This window comes from Mustelus asterias, chromosome 12 (assembly GCF_964213995.1).
Source record: "Mustelus asterias chromosome 12, sMusAst1.hap1.1, whole genome shotgun sequence".
Taxonomy (NCBI): Eukaryota; Metazoa; Chordata; class Chondrichthyes; order Carcharhiniformes; family Triakidae; genus Mustelus; species Mustelus asterias.
This window is the reverse complement of record NC_135812.1, coordinates 12,855,564-12,868,193: the sequence shown is the minus strand read 5'-3', so window position 1 is coordinate 12,868,193 and position 12,630 is coordinate 12,855,564. Positions and strand designations below refer to the sequence as shown.

General features: G+C 44.0%; 1 protein-coding gene across 4 annotated transcripts in view; it reads right to left on the bottom strand.

The window, feature by feature from the left end:
* Window positions 1-12,630, bottom strand: part of spata22 (spermatogenesis associated 22) — a 77,204-nt gene that overhangs the window by 40,123 nt on the left and 24,451 nt on the right. For 3 of the 4 annotated variants that reach the window (XR_013499216.1, XM_078225930.1, XM_078225929.1), the window contains 2 exons: window positions 6,995-7,084; window positions 3,486-3,780 (listed from right to left, as the gene is read on the bottom strand). Coding sequence is in view for 3 of the 4 variants with exons in the window: in XM_078225930.1 (XP_078082056.1) it covers window positions 3,486-3,780; window positions 6,995-7,084 (385 nt within the window). In the remaining variant the exon portion in view is untranslated. The remainder of the gene's footprint in view (window positions 1-3,485; window positions 3,781-6,994; window positions 7,085-12,630) is intronic. The other variant, XM_078225931.1, reaches the window with a different exon arrangement.

Here is a 12,630-nt window from a genome sequence, read left to right as displayed (position 1 = left end):
AGAAAAAGACCCATTTATGTCAACTCTTTGCTTCCTATGTGCTAACCAGCTTTCTATCCATCTCAAGACATTACCTGCAATCCCATGTGCTTTAACTTTACATAGTAGTCTGTTATGTGAGACCTTGTCAAAAGCCTTCTGAAAGCCTAAATAAACCACATCCACTGGTTCTCCTTGGTTGCCAGAAATGGAGTAGTAACAACAGAAGAATGAGCCCAGGAATGCCCGGAGTATTATGAACAAGTGTCCCAGATGGGATTGGAAATATCATTATGTGGTATATTGTTTGAAATGGGACAACAGGGTTTTTGAGGTGACACAAAACATGGAAAGTTTGGAAGGGGAAGATGATGATTTTAATCAGTCTGTGGAAATTGTACTAGTCACAAGAAGTTTCAATTCGGTAATGAGTGTACTTACCATCGATATATTTAATTGTGCCACGTTGGACACTGGTTGCACATCCACAGTATATGGAATCAATTGATTGAAATGTTATTTGGATTCACTTAGTAGTAAGGACTGAAATAAGGTCAAGGAATATGAAAGTTTTACTTCCTTTAGGTTTGAAGATCACGACACATTAAAACTGCTGAAAAGAACTGTGATTCCATGTAGAATAGCTGGGGTAAGCTACTTTATTATTACAGATGTAAATCTAGTGAGATATCCTTGCTGCTGTGTAGTGCATCTATGAAAATGGCACAAAGGAAATTAGACATATGGAACATGACGAAGTAATTGGGTGGAATTTACCACGCAACCCACCGCATGTTATGCAGGGGCAAGAGGCGGCCCGCCATTGGCGGTGGAGGGATCTTCTGGTCCCACCATTGTCAACAGGGTTTCCCCTGCACCCCTCGCTGCCATGACACCCGGAGAGGGTGCACCGTCGGCAGGACAGGAAGATCCTGTCAACGTGAACAGCCGGAAAGTTCCAGCCACTGTCTTTGGAAAGTCAATAGATTTGCAATTTACCCAAACAGGACATTATTACATCCTTGATCAAAACCTCGCACCTCTAAACAGAATGCTAAAGACGTTTTAATGACATCAGGTAATGAGAATTTGACAGAAAAGATTTTCAAGTTACGTTGACGATTTACTCATCCCTCTTGTCACAGATTAAAAATCTGGATACAGAATGCAGCATGGTGAATACACAAAGCTTACTGAAGAGATTCGTGAAAAATGTGACACATGTGCTAAAAATTGGAGGACATTATCACGGCCTATTGCAAGTCTCCTATTAGCACCACCTTTAATGAAATAGTAGCTGCGGATTTAAAGGTGCGAGACAAGGACACAGAGCATTTTCATTTCAAATTTCATAGACATGATTCGATCTGTCCACAGTAATACATGGTGAAGACAAAAGGGTAATTGTGGATAAAATCATGGAAAAAATGGATAGGGACCTGGGATATTGACTAAATTCCTAATTGACTATGGGGGGGGTGGTGGGGGGGAGAATTCACCAATTATTAATTGAGGCATGTGCAAACATATGGGCATTATAGTGATGAACACGATGGCACAGTGGTTAGTGCTGCTGCCTCACAGTACCAGGGACGCGGGTTCGATTCCTGGTTTGGGTCACTGTCTGTGTAGAGTTTGCAGATTCTCCCCGTGTCTGCTCCGGCTTCCTCCCACAGTCTGAAGATGTGCAGGTTAGGTTGATTAGCCATGCTAAATTGACCCTAGTTTTGAGGGGATTAGCAGGGTAAATATGTGGGGTTACGGAGATAGGGTGGGAATGTTGCCGGTGCAGGCTCGATGGGCCAAATGGCCCCCTTCTGCATTGCAGAGATTCTATGATTTTAATACTGCAGCTGAAAGTCCCTTCAGTAATGTGATTTTGTGAAATAAATCATGTGGCCACAAGATCTTAGCTGACTACCAAGTTGCAAACTAAGATCTGCCCTGATGTAGACAGCCCATGCTTCAAATAGTTGGGAGCGATAGACTATATCAGTTGGCCGATGGAGAAATCAAAAAATATTGGAGTTATTTTTGTTCCAATAGAAAAGGGAAGTGTTGGAAATGGTCAGCACATCATGCAGTGTATATGCAGAGAGAAAGAGGTCAGTGACCCTTCGTCATAACTAATGCAAATCGTGAACCTGGAGCACTGACACTGTTTCTCTCTCCACAGATGTTGCCTGACCTGTTGAGTTTTCCCAACATTTTCAGTTTATATTTCAGATTTCTAGCCTCTGCAGTACCTTACTTTCCTATTATACATGCCATGCTGAGCATTTTTCTAAGTGTAGCTAGTTTCAATTTCAAATGAGAAAATATTTATCACTCAATGCAAAATGCATTATTCTGTTAACAAAGACCACTTGTGTGGATAGAAATATCACATTATTGCGAGTGCTAATTGGTTGGTGCTAATTCACTACAAGGTTTTGTCATTTTTAAACTTGGAAGTGAAACCAGGAGTCATGTACCAACAGAATATGCCATAGTCAGTTCAAGATATTCTCATTTGTACATAGGATTGTTGTTTGCAGTGCTTGATATTCAAGTCTGTTGGATATTGCATCGGGCCAGGTTCAAAGAAGTGGAACTGATTGCAGAACAACCAAATTGTGTGTAACTGTCTGACAAAACCATGGTTGTAAACTGTATCATACGGAAATCTGAGCCTTGCCTCTATTTCTAAAGCCCATCAGACTACAAAAGCCAAGATGTTTTGCTAAACCTATAAAAGAAATTTCAACCCCACTGTTACTATGGTTCACAATTCTGGGCACCTGAAGGATACAAGGGAAACGTTTAAAGTGGGGGAGGAATAAGGGGCCCAGAAACAAATGAAGCACCAGGGCCCATGATTTCTCTCCCAGGCCCTGCATATCAGCAGATCAAAGACTGAAACCCGCGCCTCTGCCAATGCTAATTTCTAATCAGCCATTAGAAGGTGCACAAGAGCTAAACTGAGAACACATATATTGTCCAATCCAATAGTTTGCAAACATTTTGGTTGAAGGATCATTTTTAAATGAATTATTAATCATGGACCTGCTCCCAACTAAATTATTATACTATATGAAACTCATAATATGAAAATACTACATGTAAAGTGTGTTTTAATGAAGATTTTAAGAAACCGGGTACTTGATTGCAGGTATCAGTGAGATGGGTGTGCTTACTTATATCTTTTTTAAAACTCCCCTCCCTTGAATAAGGCTGAATTCACCTGCTACCCACTAGCAGCCTTGATAGCTGTGGATTTATTTGGGGATCTACTTTTCTCAGCACTTCTCCATGTGTGGTCCCCTCCTACGGACAGCCAAGTCCTTCTGCACTGCATATGTGGCAGTCGCACTCCACCCCCACCTCACAACAAGCCAACCTCCTACCACCACTCATTTGCTTAATTCTCCATGGACCCCATGTCTTATCAAACAAAGTAAAATAGAATATCCAAAGTCCAAATTCAACAAAGACTAACTCGTTTTAAACAGCACTTATTAATGTACCTGATCCACACCATCACTTGGATTACTTTCAGATTGGTTTTCAAAAAATTGATTTGGTTGACCAATGCGTTTGTTGCTTGCTGAATTTTGAGATGAACTCTTGGGCCACTGATGTGTTTGCTGAGATTTTGCCTGTGCTTTGTAAGATTCAGATGGCACACATGACCTGAAAGTGCCTGTGATTTTCGTTTGAGTGCGATTACTCCCAATAGTAGAAGAAAATTCTTTCTTTTGATTCATGATAGGCCTAGTATTTTCTTTCCAAGTATTTCCAGACTGTTGTCTAATGCCTGTGCTAAAATTTAAACAACTCAAGTTAGTAGAGTGTAACATGAGCATTGCAAATACATTTGCAGTAAAATGTGATCGAATTTAAATTTGCTAGAGGGGAAAATATTATCTTGAGAAGATTTCAGTCACATCTCAATGCAATCTTTGTGTGCTCTTACAGACAAAATCAATGGAATTTGCCTCACACAGAATACTAAATAAACAAACAGAGGAACTATTGACTAACTAGAAGATTACACAATGTAACAAACCAGCCAAGAATAAATCTGAAGCAAAGTAGGCAAAGTTCAAGCCTCAAGTCCAAAGTATGATAAATGTAACAGCACTCTTATGAGGGTAGAAATAAACAAGCCAACTGCTTGAAGTATCACACTCCCACCAGCTCCTTTCCAGTGCCCAAGTGATAAAAACTGCAGTTTTCTAAATTATATTTCCTGTTCACATATTTCTCTCCCTCCCTTTCCTGTTCCCCCATGCCACATATAGTTCTTAGATATATTGCTCAAATTCTGCTCTGTAGCAAGCCACACAATTATGCGTAAGAGCAACCATTTCATTTTTTTCCCCTTCCTAAAGGTAACTGTTTCATCACCCTTTTAAAGGATAAGAGGGGGTCACATCAATCAACTATATCCTGCAATCCTGTGGCATGTTATTACGCTGAACTTTGGATCTTATCACTTGCAGTGAAAGGAAAAACTGAGGCCTTTATGCTCAAATTTGCCTTATTATAAAATATACTATCTTTGGGGAATTTTGATTGACCTTTTTCAAAAACAAGTGCCTATTTCTGACCAGCATGGATTGCCTCAAATGGAGTCACCCTATCTGAAAAGCTGGGACAGAGACATTTCCAAAGCAGAAATGGCACAGCAACCTGAGAGCCATGATGGTGCCGCCTAATGATGGAAAGCAGACTGGGAATTAAGCATTCTATTTTTCCCAGTGAAAACCATTCAAGGATAGTTCTCACATCATTCCAAAATCACAACTCTTGCTATTTGGCATAGGGCCATTTCAGGATAGGTAGAAATGTTCTCATCCAGAACAGCCCTGTACGATGAAAGACCATCACCAGACATTCTTAGTACTCTGAACTAAATGTACACTCTTCTTAGATTTTCACTCCCATTTAACTGAATTATTAAAGAAATATTAATTACTAATGACATTTGGATTTCTGTTTTGCATGCCTTTGGACAAACATGTAAAAATGGGGTGCAGAGATGTAAAGGTGCACCTAGACAAATCTTCGAAAATTTTCGAAAGCAAAATATTGCAGGTACTGGAAATCTGAAATAAAAAACAGATGCGCTGGAAATGCGCAACAGAGATCTGGCAGCATCTGTAAACACAGTAAGGAGTCTAACAACATCAGGTTAAAGTCCAACAGGTTTATTTGGTAGCAAACGCCACTAGCTTTCGGAGGACGAAGGAGCAGCGCTCCGAAAGCTAGTGGCATTTGCTACCAAATAAACCTGTTGGACTTTAACCTGATGTTGTTAGACTCCTTACTGTGTTTACCCCAGTCCAACGCTGGCATCTCCACATCAGCATCTGTAAAGACAGGAACAGAGTTAATAGCCATGATATTACTGACTCCCAGGAGGCAGGATAAGAGATATGGTCCCACACTCAGGGAATTTTATGACAGCGGGACTGGATAAAGAGAGACTGCCCACCCCAAGGAGGGTGGCAGCTGATTTGCACATGCAAAGGCTCAATTAGGGCCTTTGCTAACAGCGGGAAGCCTTTTGGAGAACCTACCAGCTAAATGGAGTCAGCCTTCCAGTAAAATCCAGACAGATGTCTTCCATCCCCCATGGGCCAAAGGGGCCATAGGCAGGAAAAGCAGCAACTGCAGCCACAATTTCCTTCCTAGAGGGGTTTGCCCTCCAATATGCGACCTTGTGACTTTTTTTTTCTTCACCTACATGCTGTAAATCTAAGGTCTCTTGCATTCCTCAGTAGTAGACATCTCCCATTCATACTGCTGAGATTTCAGAGCTACCAGCCCTGCATCTAGGCCAGCTACATGAAAAGCCTGCCTGCCATTCTTAATGACCTGGCACTCGTCATTAATCCCAGCTCTATAATAATGTCCAAGAAATATGCAGTGCCAATATCTGAGCTGGTGGCTGGGTGTCAGATCAAGTAATGGGGTCTCTTCATCAGTGCTATTCTTTTGCTCTCTCAGTTCCTCTTTGGGCTGGTATGGCTGGACAAGTTTCAGTTGTTAGGTGCCTGAAGGCAGAAAATCAGAAAGCTGCTGCGAGGGAAGAGGGATGGGTAGGAAATACAATGTACATGGTTCAGCATTTCCAGCTTGTCCATCATGCAAGATCTCAGGCTGAGCATGAGATTGAGTTATGAAGGGTCGTGAGGCAAAAACAAACTGATATTCTCAGTGTTCTCAGCAACAGCAGGTGGTGGGCTCTGTAACAGCCAGCCCAATGATGTTGAGAGTCATCTCCTCCCCTGGGTTTAGGATATACAGATATCTGGAGTAGTTGCTGCTTCTGCCTCCCTTTAATATGTGTCACCTTATCGTGCAAGAGGGCAGACTGCCAGTGATTGTGCTGCACTGTATTTGGGTGTAGACTGGTGCCTGAATAGCTGAAGGTATGTGGAGGCAGTGTGTGGTGTGTGTGAGCCAGAAAGCACTGGTAGATGTGCAAGGGGGAGGTGGAATATCTGGATGATATGCGCGAATCCTGATGCCAGGCAGTGCTGGCAGATGTAGTGCATTGAACAGCATGAGAAGCTAATGTGGTAGGCCGGAGATGTCACCTGAAGATGCATTCACTGGCCCTGAGTTCATTAGGCTTCTCATGGCACTGTTTACAAATCCGCTGAGACAAATTTGGAAACTAAACTCTTTGATCAACTGCTTCCATTTCCTTCTGAGCATGGCCCTTGAGAGTGATTCGCAACCCTCTTATGCACAAAAGAAGGTAAGCCCATTTTTAGCCTATTGAGTTCAATTACTTCTCAGGAGAGATGCAGAGTAGGATCTTACCAAATCTTGGAAAAAACAGAGACTTTTGGTTATCATTATGGACACTTCCAGTTGGTAGACCCTCAGAACATTCCTTCCGTTGGGTGAAAAGGATCTGTAATCTATAAGCCTTCATTGAAGCTATAAGGTAACTAAATGTGAATGGAATCATAGAAAAGAAAAGTGACTAAAATAGTTCAATATTATTCAATCCACTTACTTCCAACCTGCTTTTTCACTTTGTCCCACGGTATTGGATCCAGAAAACGGTCTATGTCCCTGACTTTGTTGCGCTGTAGGTACTTGTTGACTGTAAAATAAGCATTTTGTACTATTATCTCTGTATCATAGAATCAAAGAATCCCTACAGTGCAGAAGGAGGCCATTCGGCCCACTGAGTCTGCATTGACACGCCAACAGACTATCCCACCCAGCCCCTGTCCCCTTAACCTTAGGTATTTTCCCTACAATCCCTCTAATCTACGCATCTTGGGGCATTAAGGGGAACTTTAACATGACCAATCAATCTAACCTGCACATCTTTGGACTGTGGGATAAAACCAGAGCACTCAGAGGAAACCCATGCAGACACAGGGAGGATGTGCAAATTCCACACAGTCACCCAAGGCTGGAATTGAACCTGGGTTCCTGTGAGGCAGCAGTGCCAACCACTGTGCCACTGTGCTTTAAGTTATGATATACTATATCAGCCGAAATAGTCCTGCAGTCACCATTTTATAAATCTCATGTTTAGCCAGATAGATTGGAGAAGTTAAGACTATTTTCCTTTCAGAAAAAAAGGCTCAGAGGGGATTTGATAGAAATATCCATGAGAGGTCTGGATAGAATAGATGTCGAGAAATCACTCCCACTGTGAAAGAATCAAGAATGAGAGGGCACAGTAAAAGAATCAATCGTGATATGAGGAGAAACTTTTTCATGCAGTGTGTGGTTAAGGTCTAGAAGGTTCTGACAGAGAGTATGGTAGAGGCCGGTTCAATTGAAACATTCAGAAGGGAATTAAACTGTGATTCAGTCTGCTATCTGTCATGATCTACCTCTGTGCCCTCACCAGCAAAGAACTGAAAACTTGCAGAAGTACTTATGTTTGCATGTTATCAAGAATATCATACTCATATTTTTCCAAGGCATCACTGCATCTCACATTTCAGAAATTAATGCAAAACTTCTTTTGCATTATATGCCATTTTAACCCCCAAGTCTGTTACTATTGTGTAACGCATTTCATGCCGTGTGCTTTCTCAGATGCAATTATTGCAATGTAATCTAAATCCAAGAACAAACAGTAGAACAGAAAATAAAATTTTTCAGGAAAACTGTGTGGGTGGAATTTTACAGCCCTCTGCTGCTGGCGGGACTTTCTGATTGCGCCAAAGTCAGTGAACCTTTGAACGGCTCAGTGCATTTTCCAGCCCCGCCCCACCTCTACCCCCACCTGTGACCACATAAAATTCCACCCTATATTGCTGCCACATGATACTGACAGAAAGAATGTCCACCATCCGTTGCACAAGCAATTTAACACCCTTCTACTGTTTACATCATGTTGGCTGCTCAATTAGCATTCATGTCAAGTAGCACCATTCTAACAGTTTCCAATCCCATGGAGATACAAGTAATTGCAAGAACAAAACGAGTAAAAGTGGCAACCAGCGAGGATCATATAATAGAGCAGCATGAGCTTTTAGGCTGAATTGTCCCAGTTCCAATGTAGTAGGCATGGAGATAGGAAGGCCGGAAAAATAGAGGAGAGCCACATGGGGACATTTCCCCAACACATTCCTGCCACCAGGGATTTTTCACAGGAGCAGGCTAGGATTAGGATCAGCTGCCTATTTTGTCGTAGCAGGGAGTCAATTAACTTCATTAAGGCCCCAGATGGGGGTGATTTGACTGCCACACTGGCATTTTACCACCTGCAAGGCAACACCCCTGCCTCATGCAGAGGCCACAGTTCACTGAAGGTGAAGGTGGCCTTGCTGAGCCCCAGTGACATGGCCGTAAACAAGAAAGCCAAAAGATTCATTGGGGGGGGGGGGGGTGTGGTGGTAACCTCTCTGTCAGTGAGATCTAACAGTTGGCCCACATAAAAAACTGCCTCCATGCCTCCAAGCACGCCTCCATGTTGAGGCGCTCTCACAGTCAACTACTGTGCTGCTGAGGCTCCAAAGCTGCCAACCCTCTGATTAGGCTGGCAGCATCAAGAGCCCACACGCTGCCCTTAATAGGACAACAATTGCACAAGGGGCTAATTATGAGGCTACCTCTGATAAGAGTGCACTGACAGGTGCACTGTCAGCATGTATGGGCTTGGAACCCTCATTTGGTCCCAAAGCCGATAGGAAAATATAGCCCCTTTGTCATGGCCCATTTTATAACACACTCCAAAAGGAACAAGAGCTAGGTTTAGTTCTGTCATTAAATCAAGTGAAATATTGTCATCCAAGAAGTAATCGTTGAGTGGCATTCCATCTACAAGTCAAAAGATCCGGGGTAAAATTTAATAGCGGGAATTGTGAAGCTAGATTAGTTGACTCCTGTTGCTTCCCATGAAGATGACTTCATGTTTTATCAGGCAGCCTGAAATCATAAGAGGCTAGTACCAGTTAATGAACCTGCACTACTTAAATCAAGGCTACTGGGAATATTTCTACGACTCATTTTGACCTGAAAAGTGCAACATGGGAGAGGACAGCTCCAAGACTTTCCAACACTGCATTGAGAAATATTGGTCAAGGAGGTACAGAGAAAGAGAGATGAATTCTATCCGCAAATGGTCAGGAGGCTCTCCAGATAAACCCATAGAAGGCCGTGGTATCAGTTGGCTGGTACAGCCAATGTAAAGAGTCAAGCCCCAAGGACCAAAAAGATCAATGACCTCACATGAGTGGTCAAAATCAGTGACTGCCCACATAACACAGCTTGCACTCTGCCAGCTATGAAAGCCACGTCAGTCAAACAAATTCTTCTTCTTACCAATGATATTTTGCAGCTATAAAAATTTAAGTCCAAGTTGGATAGCCAGGTCACAGCACAGTGTTGTTGGGTGAATTGCCTTGATTCCTGCACCAAATCTTCGCATAATATTTTCATTCACAATATAGTGGACAGTCTGAATGAGTAACCTCAGTCACATGCTGGGTTTGAAATTCAATTTGTGGAGATGTGGGGTGAGATTCTTCCATCCCGCTGTGCTAAACAAAATCAACGCAGCGGGATGGGAAAATCGAGTAGGGGTGATAAGCGGGGTTCCCGCGAGCGTTCGCGCACCGCTAGCGCCTCCAAGCACTGGATATTTTAAATATCATTTATATGCTATTAGCAGGCCCAGGACTGAATTATCTGGGCCCGCTAGCCTCTCCCACCCCATCAAAGTGTTTCACTCCAGCGGGGTTTAGAGTAGCTCCCCATTTTCGGGGAGCTGGCGGCCTGACTCCGCTGGAGTGAAAGGGGGGCAATCAGCACCCCCCAGGAGGTTGGGTGGCAGTGGGGTGGTGCCCCCAGGGCATGGGCACCCAGCAGTGCCAGTCTGTGCTCCCGGCACCGCCCAAGGGCCAAAGTGCCCATGCCTGGGGGCACTTTGGCACTGTCCACCGGGCATGGGGCAGTGTTAAGGGGCAGGGCATGTAGGGGGCAACACCTAGGGGGCAATCGGTGGCGGTGGAAGATCCCGCTGCCACTCTGCCATTGAAATGGATGGCGGCAGGAGGGCGGCCAGCGATCAGGGCAGGCAGCCTGCAGGGATATCTGCACTGCAGGGGGCAGGAGGGAGGGTGGTTGGGGGGGATTGGCACTGCAGGTGGGGGGTGCTGGAGATCGGGGCAGTCTGGAATGGGGGGTGGGGTCGAGGCTGGCCCGGGAATGGGTCGGGGAAACCGCAATCGGGCCGGGGTGGGATTTGGGGGGGCAGCACTGTGGGGTTCCTGGGCTGACCAGCGATTGAGCTGGCCAGTAAACGGGAGGCTGACAGTTCGGAGCCATTGTGCAAATTTAATGATATTCACACTGGTGGCCTCTGCATTGCACAAAGTGTGGGAGATTCTAGTGTGAACTCCCACTGAAAAAAAAGCATGAATTACTCCAATTTTCCCGTGAATTCGACAGTTAGAATTCTTTTGAGGGAATTCTGCCCCCCATGTCTTTGTGCAAATCCTGCTGAATGTAGCCCACTTTTCTCGAGGGAGATTGAACCCTGGATGCTCTACTGTCAGACCACTCATCAGATCTTTGTTGGTGATATTTGGTGTCAGCCCAGAGGTCCCACCATGTGTCAAAACTTGCAACACTCAAAGCATTCACAGAGTTCCAGAACGGTTTGTCTGATTTAAGCTGCATATTCAGTAGGTTGTGAAAATCTTCATGGATTGCCAATACTGGATTGGTTGCACTATACTCACTGACACACTTCCTTCCCTCTTGCAAGACAAAGTGCATACAACTGGAAGCAGCAGGTACCAACCAGCAAGACGCAGATATATGCAGTCACACTCTCCTCCCATTGGGGAGATTATGCTCCCCATTATTACAGCGTAATTGCTGAGGCTGTGTCCAGAGGCAAGGTTGAAACCATAGAAGATAGTGATATTACCTAATCTTTCTCTCACATCCCACTTGTAAATTGCTTCTGATTCAGAAGCTGCAAATAGAGCATGCATGCACTTTTTACTTCCTCCCCTCCCCCCGACTTCACCACAACCTTAGCCTAGTTCCCTTTTCTTTTCATTTACCCCTGTATCCAGACCAGATAATGGTGGGAGAAATAATGGTGGAAGAGTAAGAGGACAGTCAGGATGAAGAATCATCATCACTTGATCTCACACTTGCAGCCACCAGCTCAGACACTGACATTGTAGTTGATTTAGTGGATTGTTTACAGATAGTATGAACATGTAGTAAGACATGAGTGGTCTGCAGCCCGGGCATACAGCAAGAGTAGCATATCTTCCAGCTCCCCAGAGCACAAAGTTGCACACATGTTCTGCTGAGGAGTCTTCAGATGAGAACTACAACAGAGCAGGCTACAGTAGAAGGCTGATGGATCTACATAATAAAATACTTGATGCATTGGCAGATCTGCCAGAAAGCTGGTATACAATGTCAAGGAGCATAGAGGTGTCCAGTACTAACTTTTCACCCAGCTCTGTGCAAAGTTTAGAGCCTGGCTTTTTCAGAATAAAGCAGTGTCTAACTCCTTTAGCACACTTGTGGATGCAGCATCTGATGGCCAACATTTAAGTTTCCATTGCAGCACCAGTGGAAGTCACTCAATGACTATGTGCTTCAAAGGGTGCTCACACTTCTGCTCTGCCAAAATCAGCTTGCTATTCCCATGCAAGCTCACATTACTGCCATCATGTATTCAAAAGGAGCTTGCAGGGTGTCTTAGATTACTATGATTACTGAGGCACCATCCCAAGGGATTGGTAGTGATTCTGTGGAGCATAAACCTGCTGCCTTCTCTCAGGATATGAACATAAAAACTAGGAGCAGGAATAGGCCACTCAGCCCATCGAACCTGCAAGAATATGAGGGGCATTCAATAAGATCAAGGCCAATCTGATTGTAACCTCCCACCTATGCCCAGTAATATTTCACCACCCCCCCCCCGTTCGTCAAGAATCTATCTACCTCTGCCTTGAAAACATTCTCTCCCTCCACTGCCTTTTGAGGAAGGAAGTTCCAAAGACTCATTACCCTCTGAGTGAGTGATAAGATTTCTGCTCATCACTTGTCTTAAATATGTGACCCTTATTTTTAAAATGTGACCCCTACATCCTCTCCATATCGACCCTGTGGAGACCCCTCAAGTTCTTTTATGTTTCAGTCAAGTCACCT